The sequence below is a fragment of the Pararge aegeria genome, chromosome 7 (assembly GCF_905163445.1).
Source record: "Pararge aegeria chromosome 7, ilParAegt1.1, whole genome shotgun sequence".
In the NCBI taxonomy this organism is placed as follows: domain Eukaryota; kingdom Metazoa; phylum Arthropoda; class Insecta; order Lepidoptera; family Nymphalidae; genus Pararge; species Pararge aegeria.
In genome coordinates this window covers 15481416-15502249 of record NC_053186.1, presented here as the reverse complement: position 1 = coordinate 15502249, position 20834 = coordinate 15481416, and the positions used below count along the sequence as shown (strand labels likewise).

Below are 20834 nucleotides of genomic sequence, written 5' to 3'. Positions count from 1 at the left end.
TGGCTCCTTTGTGAATCTATAACTGTCGTAGTCAGGTACGATTTCGAGATGAGTTATCTATGAGACTTTTAGCCGAGATCTTGTCTCGCTTCCATACAACTCATAATGATTATTCCTTTGAATGAAAACATTTAATGCTGTTTTTATTCCTTTATGTTTATGCCAGTACCATTCGGTCTGCGTAGGATTTCTATTATAGAATACTAGCTGTTGCCCGCGACTTCGTCTGCGTTTGATTTTGTTTTTGATGTGGCATTCAAAAAACAAAATAAAACTCAGAAAAAGTTGTAGTTCTAAAAATCGAAATTGTAGACGAGTATATATACCTAGGACACACGATCCTCTTAGTTAGGTCCAATTTCGAGAAAGAGGTAAACCGCCGAATCCAACTCGGATGGACAGCGTACGGTTAACTTCGTGACATCTTCTCGTCCAGTGCCTGAAGTCTTCGAACAGTGCGTGTTGCCAGTGATGACTTACGGATCAGAGACATGGTCGCTAACTATGGGCCTCATAAGAAGGCTCAGAGTCACTCAGCGGGCGATGGAGAGAGCTATGTTAGGAGTATCTCTACGTGATCAAATCAGAAATGAGGAGATCCGTAGAAGAACTAGAGTTACCGACATAGCTCAGCGAGTTGCGAAGCTGAAGTGGCAATAGGCGGGGCACATAGCTCGGAGAACCGATGGGCGTTGGGGTCTTGAAGTGCTGGAATGGCGACCCCGCACCGGTAAACGCAGCGTAGGTCGGCCCCAAACGAGGTGGACAGATGACATCAGGCGAGTAGCTGGGAGCCGTTGGAGGCAAGCGGCCCAGGACCGTGCATTATGGAACTCTCTACAAAAGACCTATGTCCAGCAGTGGACATCAATTGGTTGAGATGATGATGATGATGAAGACTTAAATGAGGGGTTTGCTTCTGTCCTCTAACCACATTCAGATCTACACAAAGTTTGGGCAAAATTAAACACATCACCTCTATAGTACAAAAATAACTATTTAAATCGGTTATAATTTGCCGGAGTTAGGTTGTAAAATCGTCAAACACTTTCATCTTAATGTCGGGATAAAAAGTATCCTATATTACTTTTAACACTTCCAAGAATATGTGTACAAAGTTTCATGAGGAACGGTTTAGTAGTTTTTGCGTGAAAGCGTAACAAAAAAACTTAATATTAGTAGGGATAGGGATTTATAGAGTTTTTTACCAAGTTACCTATACCCACTACCTACCTACCATAAAATGATTACGAACCAGTTTGATTGTTAGCTTTCATTAGATATCGTCGTGTAGGTAGTTACTTCACATGAACATATTCGAAAGGGATCGTTCAATAAATATTTAACGGGTTATAAATGTCAACACTGGGCTTAAACTTTCATTAAACCGGCCCCAAAACATAGCCAATGTCCGAACACGTTGCATACTATCGTACATTTTAATCTGATAAAATAATTTAAACTTTTAATCCGCGCTTTTGGGTCCGGATATCATAATGGATGGGAAAACAGGTTACCTACCTACCTACTTAATGTTGTATTTTCTGTAATAAGGTTGCTTAAATATATACCCTTTTCTTTTTTTTCTTACCCCGTTTTGACGGCTGGCACAGTGGTGAGTGATTGAGAGGTCATGGATTCGAGATAATTATAATGTTTCACGTTTATAGAATATTCATTGTGAGTGTACTTCTGCCGTATACCGAATCTGTCTATAATCCCAAATCTGACAAGTCCAGAATCTGTCCAGTACCGAATAAAATAAATAAATAAATAAATATACTACGACAATACACACATCGCCATCTAGCCCCAAACTAAGCGTAGCTTGTGTTATGGGTACTAAGATGACTGTTGAATATTTTTTTTTTTTTATGAATTATATATACATAAATACTTAGAAAATACATATAAACACCCAGACACTGAAAAACACTTAATGCTCATCACACAAACATTTTCCAGTTGTGGGAATCGAACCCACGGCCTTGGACTCAGAAAGCAGGGTCGCTGCCCACTGCGCCAGTCGGCCGTCAAAATATATAGACAACGTATAAAAACAGGCTTTAAAGGTACATTATTTACTGTCTCTGAGACTTATCTGTAAAGCCGAAACGCTAGAAATATTTATTTAGTTCACGGAAAAAAAGTCGCGCAATATTATGATGCGAACCAATATGACGCTCTGTTGACATATTGCCGATAATATCCGAACCACGCCGGAAAAAACCGAACAGCTTGCATAAAGCTTTTGCTTTACGTGACGATTTCAACAAGTTAACTTAACAAGCAAAAATTAATTTCATATGTATTGTCTACTTCCCGTTGGGAGAGGCCTTTAGTCCATCAGTGGACCGTTATAGGTTACTGATTCGAATATATAAAGGCCACCAAAACACAGTTGCTTTGTGAAAAATCGAAACAAAATCTTTCTCATAGATCAAATTGGAAAAAACTATATATTTTATCGACAGTATTAATTTCAGTTACTACTAAGTTTATGTATGTATTAATTATTTAAGTCATTTATTGTAATTTATAATAAATTTTCGTTGATTGGTCAGAAACATCATAACTGAAATTCTTAAAAGATTATAAAACTTACTAACTGCTAACTAAAAATATAACGCGTAAGATATATTTCCGAGTACAGTAAAAATTTTATAAATTATAAAAAAATAACTTCCACTGTAGGCCCCGGCGAGATTCGAACTCGCGATCTCCTGTTTACTAGACAGGCGCTTTAACCAACTAAGCCACGGCGCCGTTGCACGTGATCGCGAAATTGTAGTACCTACGTTGATAAATTATATATGCATGCTTATTAAAGTTGTAACGTCATTATATTGTTTATTCATTCACCCATGTACAGCAGGTATACAATATATTGATAATCTTATAAATCACCCACAACACAAAGCCAGCATATATTCAACAAAGTGTTTGTCTGTTTATTTTTATCATCTTTTTAAGGCTCCATCTTGTTTATGTATTAAAGCTATTATTTAAAATACTCAATGATATAAAGTTTACAGTTCAAGCTATTGAATTGTGGAATGAGCTCCCACTAAACATACGTCAGACGAAATCGCTTTTTACATTTAAAAACTTGGTAAAAGCATATTATCTTGCTCATTAATTACGACTTTTAGTAACTACCTAGTTTATTTTTATTTTTATTATCTATAAGTTCTTAAGTATGTATTTATGTAAATAATATGATTGAGTATACATTATTTTATATTTATTTATTCTTATTTGTGCAATTTTGATTATGTATTTGTATTTAGCTATATGAATGTATGTTTATAAAAATTTTACATCATCTATCCGTTCTTGCTCATGTTGTCCTATCAGGATCGGCGATGGCTATTTAGCCTTTTTTATTCTACTTCAGTCTTTGTATTTCTATTCTGCTTTTATTTCCCTAACTTCATAGTGGTGTACAAATAAAGTATTCAATAAATAAATAATTAGTGTGTAATGAAATAAATAAATATAATAAATATACTACGACAATTCACACATCGTAATCTAGCCCCAAAGTATGCGCAACTTTTGTAATGGGTACTAAGATGACTGATGAATATTTTTATGAATAATATAAATATTACTTATATTTTATTCATAAAAATATTGAGACACTGAAAAACATTCATGTTCATCACACAAACATTTTCTAGTTGTGGGAATCGAACCTTGGACTCAGAAAGCAGGGTCGTTGCCCACTCCGCCAGTCGGCCGTATAAAATAATGATTATACGAAGGTAATTCTGAAATCAAATTCAATTCACTTACAAAATATCGGTGTTTACCCTCACACTTGTATAAATAACCGTAAACACTCAACTCATATAAACCTAACAGAATTTTAAAAATTTGAAATGACGCGCACAGTACGAATAAAAACGATAAGAATTGCTAAAGGCGAAATGTTTGTAAAACTGCAATTTAAGAATCAGATCAATAAAAAAATCCTTGCGTTCTTTTTTTGATTTAATTCATTTTTTTATTCGTACTGGAAGAGATAATACAAAGTCAAAGACAAATAAATATGACTCGACTATTCAAATTCTTGAAAGCCCATTTTATATTATATAATAGTTACATATATGACAATAGTTACATATTGGGCAATAATAAAACTTAATAAAAGAGTTACGATGAATAAAATAGATCGTTTCGTCGCTAATATGAAGCACATCCTATCTTGGATGAAGATTAACGGACTCGGTTCTTTACCAGGGTATGCATAAAGAAGGATGGTGCCATAAAATGGAAAAATCCTTCGCATTAATGAGTTATAGAAAAATTTTAGGGTATGCAGTACTTTTGTGCATGTATGAAGTGCACGACACTGTTGATTTGATCCTATTCAATCTTTAGGATGTCAGTGGAAACACATAACCTCTGCCTGACTCAAGGATTATAAGTCAAAACTACATGCGAAAAACTAATCAGATAATTAACCAGTTTGTAATCCTATATACGATAATTTTTTTAATTGGACGTGGAGTTACAAGTAAGTGATTACGTAACACAACTGTTTAATTAGTTATATTTCATTTGTTGATTAGATTTTTTTATCACATGTCGCATCATTAGCCTTCTGCTTTACAATATAAATTATATTGATTTATTTAAATAAATGGACGAGGTTAAACGAATACATTTTTCTAAGTTAGCCTTACTGCAATCTCACCAGTAGGTTGATTCTGTATCTCAGATGACACCAAATTTAGCGAGTCACTGTGGAAAGTTGCTACGAAACAACTTGGGAAATCCGTATAGTATCCTGCATTCTGAAACCTAAAATCTCTGTAATCGTATTTTACTGTAGATCGGATAGATAAAACGGGTCTGGGTTGATCATATGGCGGTTTTTAATTTATTTTTTCTGTTAAACATTTTTTAGTCCATTTTGACACTCGTGTATTCGAAAAAAGTCCTGTGCAATTTAGTCACACACGGCAGAACGTGTTATAAGTATAACAAGTTTTAATATAAAAATATTGAGTATAAATGTGTAAGTGTGACGTTTGCTTTTTTGTCTATTATCTACCAATGCTATTCTCATTCGCATTTAATTTTGTATAAAAATATCTTACGTCTTGGAGACAGTAATTGGATAGGCGCTTTTCATTCCGGAATATCAAACGGGAACCGTTTTGTTACCTTTCCACGGCTAGAGATAGCTTGCATAGAAGTTGAAGCACATATTTTTTTACTCCGAAAAAACAAACGGTTCCGGGAATTTTAAAAACTGCCACAACATGACAGGCATGGTTTTTGTCTGGTGGGAGGCTTTGGCCGTTACCTAAAAAAAGGCAAAAGCTATTAATCCATACTGATATTATGAATGCGTTAGTAAAAAAGACTGAGAGTAGCAACTGTTTATCCCAGGAACACAAAAAGTTCCCATTGAATTTGAAAAAATCGTAAAAAAAAAGCGGACGTACAACGCGTGCAACAGTGCATAATACGGTTTTGCTGATATTCCGATTTTTTTTATGGTACCTACAGTGTTAAAATGATTGTTTAAATGAAACTTAAAAATAAATAAATTAATTAGTGGAATGGTGTGAAAAATACTGGTGATATTTTGCGGAAAAAGATAATACAATCAACTGTGGAATTAACTTAATTATTCTCAATTCTATATACCTCCCACCCGGTTCATATCTAGATGTCCGCAATACAGTACAGAAGCTCTGGCAGCTCAAATGTACGAGGCAATAGACAACAGAGAGAAATATTACAACTTTTTCCACTGGAAGAACCATTAAAGCATTGAAAAGGCTCCTGGCAAGGACGCGTGTGTTTTGTGTGAACTCCTCAATAATCCGGCACATCTCATCGAAAATTTACTTTGAATAATTTTCGAAGGTGGTGGAACAACCTGTACGAGGAATGTTGTCTCATTGATTTTACCAAGTTTTAAGCAAGTTTTTGACTAAGTGATATTGTAAACTACAAGGGGCACGCTCATGGCCTTAATAACCTAATGCCCTTAAGTATTAAAAATAACGAATTTATATTCTATAGACATCTTCCTAACCTTCAATCTAACCCTAAACATATATGAAAGTATGAACAGTATTTTTATTTCATCCCACATTTTAAATAAATAACGAAGATTATTGTGCTTACGTATTTTACTTATTTTACTGAATCGAGTCGAGTAATGTTGCCACTATTGGACCACTTTAGAACTATAACACCAAAAATATGAGAGAAGTTACCTACCATCCTACCTATAGTGAAGCCAAGAAACCAAACCAAGTATTGGTAGCTGTCACTTTTAGAACACGAAACAAAAAAAACATTAATGATAGCCTTATTTAGACCAGTTTCCTTGATTGTGCGATGCCTAGTTGCTATAATTGGACTTAGGAAATTTTATCTATCGGTCTATTCATGGCACTCAAGGATTTCGATAAATAAAAGGCAGAACAGGTTTTCCCAAACTGGATGCCACGGCGACGTAGAAAATAATGAGGTGCAACGCGAGGCTTACCTTCTGTACTTAAAAAATTAAGAAAATTATTTTTTTGATAGTTTTTGTGCATCGGTGTCACGGTTTGTCCCACACTTTGAAAAATTGTGCCAAGCTCCCAACCCTTTTGCAACCCTTTTCTAGGGATAGTTTTATTTTTCTTAATTCTTTGTTGAACTATTTGTTGCTATTTACCATTTATTACTCTCATAATGAGGATGTTTTATTTTTTGGGCCTAACTAACAAGTATCTAGGTATATATTTTAACTAGCTAGGTTAGGGCGTAGGGAATTTTTCAACTTGTATCTAAGTGCCGCTGGCTAAAAAGGTTGGGAACCCCTGGGCTAGATCATTCCATAATTAGGTCTTTATTTCTACTCGCAGTTTATTTGAGCAGTAATCTTAAGTATTAATAAACAATCGATTTTTCTGTTGTTTTAAAATCGTAGCTTCTATCAGTTTGTGTTATGCCACATAACTGGGGTTTCATCTCCAAAATTATGATCTATTAACTTTATTAAGCCAAAAACTGGGTGTGATATCTCCTTCGGAGCCAACAATCTGCTTTTCCACTCTAGCTTAACATTTTTACCATCAAACCTTATTTTTTATTTTAACTTTTAGCATGCAGGTTTCCTCACGATGTTTTCCATCATCGTTAAGGCAAGTGATATTTAATTGCTTAAAACGCACATCATTCAGAAAAGTTCGAGGTGAGTTCCGGGGCTCGAACTCCCCCCTACGAAAGTGTAGCCGAGGTCCTAACCACTAGGCTATCATCGCTTAGTTAACGTAGCTAGTTTATTATAACAATAGCGGGAACTCGCGACTTCGTCCGAGTTTGAAATTAATAAAATAGAATATTGACAATCGCCAAAAAAACATTCGTAACAACATAACAAAAAATAATTTCCAAAGCGTCCATCATAAAGATTTCCGTATAAAAGCGAAGGGTGTCCTTTGAAAAGTACGATTCCGTTCGGCCCCTGTCCGCGGACCCACGTCATGGGCACAATGCCTTACAAAGTGTTGCGTGTTGGAAAAATCATGTCAAATGGAAGTGACAAATGAAATTTGATTTTCCTTTCGTATTCAATTATGTTTTTACATGGAGAGTCCCTCCAGAATTCGGTAGACGCGTTTTTTAGAACGTGATCGCATTATTATTAGTTCGCTTTTAACACATAACCAGCAATTGCCCACGCCGTTGTTTACGAAACATTTTTTCCACATGGATAATATTTTATCCCTAGTACATATTACCTAGTACTTATTAAACTGTCTGTTGAAATTCCATCGAAATCAGTCGGCCGTTTAGGAGATAAGCCAGGTTGACAAAAAAAATAAATAGCTTTTTGTTAAAATTACTATTGACCTACATAATAAGTAGGTATTTAAAAAAATCTGTTATTTTGGCATTACAAACAGACATCTCAATTTTATTTACTTTTATAGATCTATGGCCTAGCAGTCGTCTACCTAGACTTGAACAATCTCAGAAGTCCCAATAAAAAGACGAGAGGCGCTGGTTTGAATAAGAATATTGTAATTGATCGACATAGTATCATATAAATCTGGGTTGGACAGCAAACTGAAATGTTTTTTCCCTTTGCTGGTGTCGGCCGCATTCGCTACTTCACTAGGTGGGACAAAGGGTTCGGTGATCATAGATAATAGTACCCTTATAACTGCTAGCGGTAGTTTGGTTTCTCACTGTTCAGGCTTTCTTAAAATAAGCTGGGACCTCAGATACAGGATCTTTACTAAATTGCCATACAGTTAGACAAATATTTTAAAACATAATCCCTTAATAAACGCGGTGTAGTGTTGAAGTAGTTACTATTTACGCAGTATTTGGTGACATTCTGGCATTTAATAGATGCTGTCAATTGAAATGGGAAAAAATACTGTAAAACTATCCTCACCAATTGAATAATAAGGGGAAAATATTGTGTTATATTATCGTAAAAGCTAAAAACGTGTATTGCAGCATTGTGTTTGTATTCTCTCTTTTTGATTGCATTAAATTTTTTTTCATCTAGTCACCCTATTTACACCGCATCCTTTATCATTAGAATTAGATTATTTTGATTACTTCAAAATTGACAAGTAAACTAAGATGAAGAGATCTGTAAAACACAAAAAAATACATTAAAACACAATTATTGAATACATTTAGGATGTCTAATTAATTTTCACAGTCGTTAAGATATCGTAAATAATATTTTTTGTAGCAAGAAATCATTAGCATCCTTTGTTTCAAAAGTAAGGTTATGTTATGAAACCTACTTAACAAGGTGATTCACTTCGGATGATATTGAGGTTCTGACGGTTTTACGGTTAAGCAAGCAGCCGTATATGGGTTGAGGCAGTGAATAAAAGTTTATAGAAGTCGTTTTGAGGAGGTATTTTTGTCTTCTGGATCAGTTTGTGTAAGGATTTTATCATGAGCGACCGCGAGAGACCTAGTGGATCGGAGTCGCAAGAGGAGAAGGAAAATACCAACAGGATGCCTTCACAGCCTATGCCCACAGGTTCGAGGTGAGTTAATAAGTTTTTTATTGTTATAAATTAATTCTTTGTTTGATAGAGAACTATTTTCATTGTGCAATGAGAATTCGTTACTAAGAATTGATCTTGATCTGTGTAAAAGTTATATTTACTTAGAAAGAAAAAAAAATGTTTTTTTTTTTTAATTTACGGATTTTTATTTTGATGTCAACCACATGTGTGTGGAACCCTGGGTGCTTGAATTTTGAGATAATAATAATTTTACACTGCTGACTCACAACACAAAAATAGAGAATGCATAATAAATAGTTTTTACTGTTAGTTATAAAAATAAAATAATTAATTATGGTAAGTATAATAGAACCACTAGCATATTTGAAAAGTAAAATTATAAGAATACAGAAGTGTTTTCTAGACTAAATCTACTTAAGATTTAAGATCCACCGAAATTATCTTAAGAAAAAGAGCCCACTTTTTTCCTTATTGCTATTTTGAGTTGACAAAACAATTTGGTACAAAGCTATTGATTGGGTTGAACTAAAATGATTATCACTCTTCATAAAATAATGCTAGTTAAGACTAGAGTGACAGGATTTCATCTGCATTATGGTTCAGAAGTCTACCAATCTTCACTTGGCCAGTGTGGTACTTTTACTTTTTTTTTCTACTGCCTAAACCCTTCTCATTCTGAGAGAAGACCTGTGTCCTGAAGTCAGCCAGTAAAGACATTGTATTGATGAATGGTTCAAAAGTGAAAAAAAAATCTTTGAAATAAGACTCTATCTAGATACATGTGACTTTCAACATATAATAAAGCTGTAAGTCCAAAATTCTAAAAGCCCAGAGTGTAGAACCTAGCCTAACCTATAAATCAAACACAACAAAAATATGTGTAAATTTTTAAATTTTTCTAGTAATCTATATAAATTGGCTTATTCAAATAAAGGAGTCTTTTTTAAACCACTACGGTAATGTAATAGTACCACCATAAGTACACACATAAATAAGTATAAGGATACTGTATAAGTAAAATTGTAATAACAAAGAAAATCTTGAAATTCCATACTTAATACCTTACAAAATAACTAGAACTATACAAGGCTTTGTGTTCAACTTCCTTATAGTCACCCCACAATGTAAGCTATGATGTCTGGCTGAAACTTTGTAGAACACAAAAAAAGCAAAGTCTAAATATATACTACTAAACTTGACTGCTTTTTAAAGAACTCCATTAATAATCAGAACTGCTGAAAGAGTCTCTAGTTAAACAAAATAATTAATTTGTGGTACAATTAGCCATGATCTTCCATCCATGATAGCCATGTAATGCGGATTATGAATTACAGATTTATATATATAAAATATTGTATAGGTGATGTAGTGTAAGAATGAGCAATTGTGCAGGAGATCTTGACTATACAATGAATGAGCACTAATTGTGCATTGTAAAGTCATCATCTCCTGAGGATGCTCCAGTGTTGGAGCGGAACGTGTGTATTAATGAATAAATGAATATACTTTTATTGTGCATAGCAAAAAAATCTTAAGAGAAAACAAAGAAAAATAGAGAGATGTGTAGAGAATACATATCTCTCTACATATCATATCATTATGTATTATCATCATACATAAAAATACTACGAAAATACACACATCCCCATCTAGCCGCAACGAAAGTGGAGCTTGTGTTATGGGTACTAAGATGACTGATGAATATTTTTATGGATTATATACATAAAAACTTGTAATATACAGATAAACACCAACATTAATGTTCATCACATAAACATTTTCTGACTATGGGAATCGAACCCAGGGCCTTGGACTCAGAAAGCAGGGTCGCTGCCTGCCCACTGCGCCAGTCGGCCGTCCAAAGCGTTGCGGAAGATCTGTTTCGTGTGGAGTGTGGAGATTGAAGAGATTATAAATTACACTCAGATTCTTCAGCTTTTCATTAAGCTTAATATCTATTATATCTAATATAATAGATATTTAGATCTATATAAAATATATATTAAGATTTATATATAATAGATATTAAGATCTATATAAAAAGATTACAAAATGTTGATGGTCTTTCAGTGGTTCCAGCTACTTTGCAAGTGATCCAATCCAGTTCAGAGTTCGAGGGTCAACCATCACAGGAGCGTCACCTCCAAAATTTGTTACTCTAGAGGAAATAATGAAGGCTGCACATGGAATGCAGAATATGGCTTTAGCACACGAAATTGCAGTTGATCAGGACTTTAAGTTAGAGCCTTTTGAACCACCTGACAACAGGTAAATCTAACATATAAAATTCTCGTATCACAAACAACTCAAAAACAGGTTTACCTATTCTTATTAAATTTTGTGTTTTTTTTTTATGATCAGCATAAATATACATACAATAAATAAAGCAGTGATAGCCCAGTGTGGTCGAGTTTGAATCCCGGCACATAATATCACTTGCTTCAATGTGAAGGAAAATATCATGAGGAAACCTGCTTAACTGAGAGTTCTTCATAATGTTCTCAAAGTTGTGTGAAGTCCACCAACCCGCACTGGGCCAGCGTGGTGGACTACAGCCTTAACCCCTTCTTATTGTGGGGGGAGACTCGTGCCCTGCGCGTGGCCGGAAAAAACTTGATGCGACGACAATACAATAAATATACATGAATAATACATACAACCCTAAATTTCGCCTTTTTACCACCACCTCCTATTTTTACTTTAAATCAGAAGTTGTTTTTCATTACTTTTACATTATTTAACTACGCAAGGTTTTGAAATTAGCTTATTTTAATTTCAGCTATCAGAAATTAGTAAAAGAAACAATGCACAAAGTATATTTTGATATATTAAGAGAACAACTTAATTCTGACCCTCCAGAGTACACACAGGCACTTGTATTGCTTGAGGATGTCAAGCAGGTAAGTCTTTCTTACTTGATAGTATCAGCATTACAGGTAAAAGATATTTTTCCATGTATACACATATATGTATATAATCATACTAAGATCAAAAATTAATTCTAAATTAGGGCCAAACTATTGGTTTAACTAAAAAACACTTGTTTATTACGTCAAATTGCTGAGCATTTTCTTAAATTCAATTCAATTCAATTTGTTTATATGGAGATTGGTATTTGGTAGATATAATAGGAACAAACAATCCACCCTAGGCATGCAAAATATTACTTCAAAAACAGCTTATGTATGTATCTATGTAACAATATGTAAAATAGGATACGATACTACATCTTATTAAATTAAGTAAATACATTTTATGAAAATATTTGTTATATAAAGGTAAGGTTACTCTAGAGGTAAGAAAATAGTTGTGTTAATTCCTAAACATTTCTAATATCCATATTGATCGAGATGGTTTTAATATGACAAAATTCATTTAATTAGAGGTACTATTACTAAAACTTATTACCTACTTTTTATCACCGCTTCAACTTTTCAACTAACTATCCATACAATCAATTTGATTTTATGCATAGTTAGAAGTTTATTTATTTTATTTATTACTTATTATTTATTTGTACCTTAGTTAGGGCGTAAAGAAGGGGCAAACAAACAAACACACTTTGTTATTTATAATTATTATTGGCAAGGATAATGCAATATAAGACGCAATTCGCACAAAACATTAAAAAGTATTCACTAATACTTTATGTAATTTATATACTATATGTAACATAAAAAAATATATCTGCATGTAGCACTAAAATAAATAAAGCAAATGCACTTTATCTTACTTTGAAGTTTTTAGTTTTTATAATTATCAACAGATCTACAGGTCAGATCTCACAGAAATGGCAATGTTTAAGTAAATAACACCTAATTTAGGGGGATTCCTAGGCATACATAAACCGTTCACCAGTGAGTTGGTGAAAAGTTTTTTTTTCTATAGTCATCGCCTGAATCATTAGGCATTCTATTACGGCGATGTTTAGTGAAAACGGGCATTAAACTCGTAACTTAAGACCTAGGCTTAGATTAAAACTTAAAAATCTTAAGATATGTGACTTTACTTTGTACTGATACCTTACATGCAATATTTAATTTCAGGGTCTCTTCTCAATATTGCTACCTCGTCACACTCGCATAAAGGATATGATAGAGGAAGTCCTGGACGGGGCATTCATCAAGCAGCAGGCAGAAAACAACAGCTTAGACTTCCAAAAGTACGCTCACTTTGTGATAGATCTAATGGCTAAGCTTGCAGCTCCAGTGAGAGACGAGATGATTCAACATATAACCACACTCAATGATACTGTAAGTAGATAAAGTTAACGTCAACATTCATTTATTTCAGTATGCTTACTTTTGCCATGGAAGAAAGCGAAAATGATATATATAGACCCGGACTATTTACTGGTATATATTGAATTCCATTGTTGTAGTTAGTTTTCAAGTAGTATTATGAAGTGACAATACTGGCATATAGTACAGAGGTTTAGATTAATGTTATATACTAACAATATAATAATAAATAATAAATATACCACAACAATACACACATCGCCATCTAGTCCCAAAGTAAGTGTAGGTTGTATACAAAAATACTTATAATATACAGATAAACAACCAGACACTGAAAAATCTTAATGTTTATCACACAAACGTTTCCCAGTTGTGGGAATCGAACCGACGGCTTTTGACTGAGAAAGCAGAATCACTGACCACTGCGCCAGTCTGCCGTGAACAATATTGGGATTGTGTATAAATTGAATCACAAATGTATTGATACAAAACATGTTAATATAATAATTAAATGAATATGCAATACATTCTAACAATAATTTTATAATAAGCTAAGTACTTTTAACATAAATACATTTTAGTTTGGGCTTTCTTGCTAAAGTACACCCAGCTGAGAAAAAAAACAACTATACACATGAAAAATACCAAAAATGTAGTTGTTCAATTCCAAATGGCAATAATAAAACAATTTGTATGGTAATTACTTAACACTACCCTTGTATAGCCTAAAACAGCTGACAGTACCAACAACAACACCTTATGAATATAAAAAAGACTGTTCCCATTTCATTAAAAAAATACAACAAAATATAAAAATAGTTAGGCTGAAGCCTTCTTTTAACGGTAGAATTTCTACCCTTGTGACAGAAGACACTGCACCTACATAACAAGAAATAAACATTAAAAGGAGGGTAGGCATACAATCAGAACCAATATGTTTATATACCAATATTTACCAATATGTATATACAAAATAATAGACGTGCAACACATAGGAAACTAAGTATATAACTTAAAAGGTTGTGTGCGTGTTTGTTTGTGAGTCTGAGTCTGGATCTGAGTGAGATTAAAATCAATATCATCAAATTTAGAGCAAAATTCTTTAAAAGTTATTGCATAATTAAACTATATGAAAGTCATTTCTGAACAGGGAAAATATTCAATAAAAATTATTAATAAAGCAACGCCATTACAAACTTACATCGTCCATTCAATTACCTGTCATATAATAGGTGAACTTTATTTTCAGGTGGACATTTTCCGCGCGATCCTGGAGACGCTTGAAGTGCTAAAACTGGACCTGGCCAACACGCTGATAGGGATGATGCGGCCACTCGTGCAGCAGGAGAGTGTGGCTTATGAGAGGACCAAGTTTGATGAGGTGCTGAAGGTTTCTGAAGGTAATTCCATCATTATCAACATTAATAAAATTGCAGCACCATTTAGTTTATTTACTGAAATAGTTTTCGCGCGCCATCGGACTCTTGCTGAAAGGCGGGCGTCGGCTATTTCAAAGATTCGGCACTAATGTTATTCCCAATTTTAATCTATATATATTTTTTAATCGACAATTATTTTATTTCCAGAAGGCCTTTTAAGAAGCATCATTTCTGTCTTTAGTATGTCTTAATATGCGTTTTTTTTTTAAATAATCTCTTCTAGTTGTGGAATAAATAATTTCAGGTCAGATGGGACATAATCCATCCATAAATAGTTTCTCTACGACGAAGTCACTATTAATCTGAGTAACTTTATAAAAATTGCATTTCTTACCCTATTTTAATTTTACGTAATTATATTCCAGATGGATTAAAATATACAAGAGAATGGCTGCAAAGGCATATAGATAAGACAGACTTAACTCTACCAGTCACTGATCCGAATATAATTAGGAATGTAACAGCGCAAACGCTAGCCAAAGCGTATTTAGAACTACTTGAGTGGGACAACTCCAAGAATTATCCTGAAGTAAGTCAATTTTGAAGCGATACGCACGTTCCTCGGCAAAAGTCGCATGTAGACCAAATTTACATTAACCGGCGATCTAATATATTGAGGTAATAATCTCATGGCAAAAAACCAAGGTTTTGCTTGTGTGTGTTGTGTCGAAGACCGTTTATTTCAGTTAAATATTTCTAGAAACCTGACACAAACTACGCTTTATATTCTACTTAGTTGAAATTGATGTGTGAATCAATCAAGAAAATCTGATAAATGCGTTTCTAGTGTAAATCAAATAATAGATTTTTGAAATCCTACTATCCTACTAAGTAGTTATAAATGTGAAAGTGTGGATGTTTGTTACTCAATCACGCAAAAACGGCTGAACGGATTTGGATGAAATTTGGCATGCATGTAGCCTTTGACATGGTAAAGAACAAAGGGTACTCTTTATCCCGATTCCTTAAGTCAGATTCCGTAAATTTAAAATTATTTACGAGCTAAGCCGCGGGCAGACAGCTTTAAAATTTGGTTAGCATGTCACCTATGCTATGGAAAAGGACATGTAGTTTCTATACCAGTATCTCAAATAGTTCCCGTGGTATGATTAAAATTTGTTAACGAACGAAGCTTTAGAAACAGTTCTGAAGTCCACGCAGACGAAGTCGTGGGCTAAAGCTAGTAAGTCCATAAAGGTTTGATAAGGTTTGAGTGAAGTTTTTCTGAATATAAATTTCAATACCAGCCCAGAGTTGGGAATTTTTCTTTATTTCAATTTTATAATATCATTTGCTTTAACAGTGAAAGAAAACATGGTATGGAAACAAGCATACCCAAAAGTTTTTCGTTACATTCTCAAGAGATGTGCTAAGCTTTCTATAACTCTTACAATGCCTATCATTAAGTTTTTTGTAACTCATACTGGAGGTTTTCTACATTTTATATCATCTGCATACCCTGTGCATACCCTCCATGCACGCCACTGCCAATGGCGTGCAGACAGGGTATGCACTAAGCGGGCAGATGATATAAAATTAAAAAAGCTTCAGTACAGTTATAAAAAACTTAAGGATAGGTTTGGTGTCAGTTATAAAACGCCGACCCTTAAGTTTCTATAACTCTTACTGGAGATTTTGATATATTTTATATCATCTGTATACCCTCTATGCACGCCACAGACATACAGTCTTTATGCTACTAGTTCTGAGAGGAGACCCGTGCCCTATAGTGGATTGGTATAAGATAATTACACATAACACTTGTTTACTTCCGAGAATATTCCGGGCAGGTTAAAATAAATCATCATGTCTCTTATATCTTACAGACAATAGCATTAGACAAGCCCCGTTTCACGGAACTGGGCACGCAGATATATCGGCTGATATGTGTGACGTCACTGGTCCTACTGAGCCCGTCCTGCGGCGCTGACCAGCAAGGACAGCATAAACAGCAGCTCAAAGAGAAGCTGTTCATCATACTGGACAACACGAGCAACGACATGTGAGTCTACTATACTTTGAATTATCGTATTACACCAGGCTAGTGAGTTGATGGACTGTTACAGTATTCATGATAACTCTTAACCTTTTGTAGTTTTATTTGCTCGCTCGCAATCGGGTATACCTTTTAGAGTGTCGAGATTATTGAACATCAGAGTAAAATCAGAAATGTCCCTACGATTCTTCAGTAAGGGCGTGTAGCAGAACGTTTGTTAAATAAATATAAAAAAACAGGATTTGCGATTTTAAAACCAGTGTCATTAGGCCCATTTTGAGATTCGAGTTTGATTTGCGAAAACGACTCCTATTGAAAATCTTGTACTAAGGTTAGAGAAAAAGATTTAGCTAAAAAAAAAGTCTTCAACCAGAGTACATAAAACAAACAGAAAAAACAAAACGAAAGCGTTGTGCTCAACGCACAACCATTAGAGAGTAACGATGTAGCGTAATACTGAAATTTGTCAAACCATATTTTAAAATAATTTTGAACGATAGGTAACGTTCAATTGTTAATACAATATATACGGCTTTGTGTTAATTCCTATCATTGAAACTATCAAGTCTTGTTAAGACTTTTCAAAATTCAGTAATAATTGATTTCATACAAGGAATTAATAAGTCATGTTATTTCTGTTGTTGAACTAAAGTTGTTAGTTTTAAATTAAACAACTACAGGCAAAGAGCTTTTTGGTATTTTTTTATTTAACCCTGTATCTATAACCCATCCATGCCTCTATTCGTCCAAAGCCTCCCAACAAACCATACCAGAGAAAATCCAGAAATTGCCCCTGAGAAAATTATAGATTCCAAAATGCCCGTGGTTCTAACTCTGGATTACTGTTCGTTACGGTCACCACTGCGGTTGACAATCCCTGAAGATGATTCCTCAATGGAGTGGAGACTTATGTCCATTAAGGCCGTCACTGTCAAAGTGCATAGTAAATAACGATGTTACGTTTTTCCAGAGAACTAAGAGCCATTCTTCCTTCAGTTGCCGAAGAAGTGATTCTTGTGACGGAACAGCATTTGGAAACCCTCAACCAGGATCCGCTGACAAGTGACACTAAAGAGCTGATAAGGACACAGATCATATCACTGAGGGATCAAGACCATAGAGTCAGAATGATTGTCCGTATGTAACAAATGCTTATTTTATCAACCATCACGAAAAAGAGGTGTTATAAGTTGACGGTTTTATCGATTTCTTTTATTATAGTAATAATTGACGGACCGAGCTAATGGCCTACCTGATAGTAAGTGGAAAGTCATAGACTATAATCAGAGCAATACTTCGCAGGGCGTGCAAGGAAAACGTCCTGTGTCCATGAACACGTAGGTGTTAATGTTAAACATTATGTGCTTGTAATTACACCGATAACGTACTTCAGACCGCAAAACAGCATTGCAACAAAGCTGTTTAGCAAAAATAAGCAGCGGTTGGTGTCATCGTAGTGTTCAACAATTTGAATAATAATAATAAAAATAAAAAAATTTATTAGGGAAAAAAACAACACATTGCAATTAACATATAAAGTACGAGTTTCACAAAAAACTTGTCATTGACAACTTAAACAGTATAAAAAAAAAAAAGGATCTTAAAATGAATGATTCTTATTTACAAGAAGTTAATACCACTTTTGGACAGGTTTTAAGATGTTAAGCCCATAATTGTATTTTCTTTTTACCTTAATTGTGGGAGAATAAAGTAAATAAATAATTAATTTCTGTAGTGGGCCGGTAATGGTAAAAACTACTGCGGCGATTTCGATGCATTCATAATAGGTTCATGATAGGCGCTTAATTATCACGGGATAAAGAGTGAAGATAGCCCCGTCACAAATAATAAAAAAAGTAAGAATTAACAAGCCTAAAATAAATACAATTTATTTATAATATTATTGGGAATTGTGAAAAAAAAATATCATTGTGACGGCCATCCTTGATTTCAAATTGTTCATAGTGTACTATTCAAATTCTTTTATTTGCATAAAACATTGTAGGTATACATGTTTAATCATAATATATAAATGCAATCTTAATTTAAACAAATTCATTTATATAATAACTAAAAAAACAGGAAAATCAAAATAATATGTTGACAGAATAAAAAAAAAAATGTCATTAATTTTACTGTGTGGAATAATAAATTTATAATCATGGAATGTCTACTAATCAAGCTCCAGGAACTCTTGCAGACTAATTCGGGAGCTACAATGCCACAGACACTGACACACACACACACACACACAGCCACGTCAAACTTACAAACCCCGTAGTTCTGTGGCGAGGGTTTTTATTATCCTGGTCAGGATTTAATACATACGTATATCTTCTTGTTGCAGGTCAAAGGGTCCTGGAGTTCCTCAAGATAATTCTGGTCTGCGCGGGAGGCTCTCGCCAGGTGCCCGTAGGACTGTCCGCATTTACCAAGGAGCTAACCTCTGTGTCTGGCACCCTACTGCGTTACGTCATGCACAATAAAGCTGTATTCACTAAACACTATCTCGATATCATAGAGGAAGAATTAAGCAAGAGTTAGAATTTTCTCGTCGACGGAAGTGTCACAGATTGGAAGAAAAACCATAATTATGTTATAAATGCAAAGGTTATTTTGTATGTTTGTATGTAACCCATGTTTAGCTGAACTATTGCACCGATTTTGATGATATTTGGCACAAGTATAGCTGATATTTTGGAGATGGACATAGGATAACATCCTGAGAAGACCAACGGTTCCCGGGGAATTTTTAAAAAACCGATGCAAAGGCGTACGGACTGCTATGCTAATTTATGTGTTTTTTATTTATTTTATATTAGCACATGGCTCACATGATGGTAAGTGGGAAACGATCGCCTATGAAGAGAGCAACACTTCGCAGTGTATGCAAGGAACACGGCCTAAACCAACCGCGCTGTGCCCATCTACCTGAGGCGTAGGCATTACGCCCGATACACCGGCATTCAAGTCCTTCAGACGGGAACACAGCATTGCAATGCTGCTTAAATGCAAAAATAAGCAGGTAGTACTTCTCCGGACAAGCTCTGTCACAAAAAGCCCTACCACTCTAACAAGATTGGAGCGGTGGTTAAGCGGAATATGGAAACAAACAAATAGATAAACGAACTGACACTTACGCATTCATAATAATTATTATTATCCATTTATATATGGTGCACTATCAAGTTAACAAACGTAACTTTGATAGTTGCGTTCATATGCTAAATTGTATGGGACTGTTAAATCATGACATTTGATCCAATCCATGGCCTGATTTTTTGATGACCAGATTTATTCTAACCCTTTGGTCTTTATACGAATGCAATAACCCACTCTACCTAGTCTCTTACCACTAAGGTTGGTGGATATAAAACGAATTAAAGCGTCCTAATAAATACTGTGCCCCAACTCTACTATTACAATCGTTACTCTGTGATAGATCAATGACATCAAAGTACTTATAAAAATAAACATATTACGTGCAACAAAAGCATGTTTCTAATCAGCTCTTTTCTTAAATAATAATTCACTGAAAAAAACTTAAATGTTAAATAATGTGGGTATGTATATTTAAATAACAATTGCGATCTTCTGACATTACTATATTCCTTTCGTTAAGAAGCCTGGAAAAGATCACTAAGGTCAACTTTTTCATAATATTTTTGTTTATTTTTCTGTCGTTAATTTTCCTGTGACACGCAATAAAGATATTAAAAAAAAAACTTATGGAACCCGCACTTACGGGTACTAGCGGTTTATTTAATCCAAAACTCTTCAGTAGTGTTTTGTAATAAACGTTTATATTTCTCTTTTATAAGTACGAAGTTCTTTTTTGTCGTTGCTAGACCACTAAGACCTTTTTGCTGAACCAGAGTGCAGTGTGAGATTTTCTACCGCAGTCTACCGGTCTCGCAGTATTTACACCAGATGACACTATGTCGATTCCATACAAATCGTAGTTAAACGCGACCGAATAGGTAGACATGGGTAGAAAAATTGACACTAGCCACTCAGTTCGTTTGTATCGTCACTTACCAATAAGTTAATAAAAATCTAATAATCTATAGTCAACCTTAGGTTTTAGTATTTTTTTTCTCATATTTTAATAACAAATTTTTTTTATCTATCTATCTAC

General features: G+C 34.3%; 1 protein-coding gene and 1 non-coding gene across 3 annotated transcripts; one reads left to right on the top strand and one right to left on the bottom strand.

Moving 5' to 3' along the window:
- Positions 1 to 2692: 2692 nt before the first annotated feature.
- On the bottom strand, positions 2693 to 2766 carry Trnat-agu. The gene has a single exon. It is a non-coding gene; the product is annotated as a tRNA-Thr (tRNA).
- Positions 2767 to 8587: 5821 nt separating this feature from the next.
- LOC120625184 (T-complex protein 11-like protein 1) lies at positions 8588 to 20110 on the top strand. Of its 2 annotated transcripts, XM_039892168.1 has the most exons (10): positions 8588 to 9038; positions 11091 to 11288; positions 11800 to 11920; positions 13067 to 13273; positions 14511 to 14661; positions 15066 to 15229; positions 16527 to 16702; positions 17667 to 17833; positions 19044 to 19287; positions 19349 to 20110. In XM_039892168.1, the coding sequence occupies exons 1-9, from the start codon at positions 8944 to 8946 to the stop codon at positions 19238 to 19240; spliced, it is 1476 nt and encodes a 491-aa protein (XP_039748102.1). In that variant the 5' UTR covers positions 8588 to 8943; the 3' UTR covers positions 19241 to 19287; positions 19349 to 20110. The 2 variants fall into 2 exon arrangements, with proteins under 2 accessions (XP_039748102.1, XP_039748101.1); XM_039892167.1 differs by having other exon boundaries at positions 19044 to 20110.
- The last annotated feature ends 724 nt before the right edge of the window (positions 20111 to 20834 follow it).

Bases quoted from the DNA above. Each gene is read 5' to 3' on its own strand.
- LOC120625184 (XM_039892168.1), top strand. From the start codon at position 8,944: ATGAGCGACCGCGAGAGACCTAGTGGATCGGAGTCGCAAGAGGAGAAG. The intron at 11,289-11,799 runs GTAAATCTAACA...TTTTAATTTCAG, and splicing joins TTTGAACCACCTGACAACAG to CTATCAGAAATTAGTAAAAG. The intron at 13,274-14,510 runs GTAAGTAGATAA...CTTTATTTTCAG, and splicing joins TAACCACACTCAATGATACT to GTGGACATTTTCCGCGCGAT.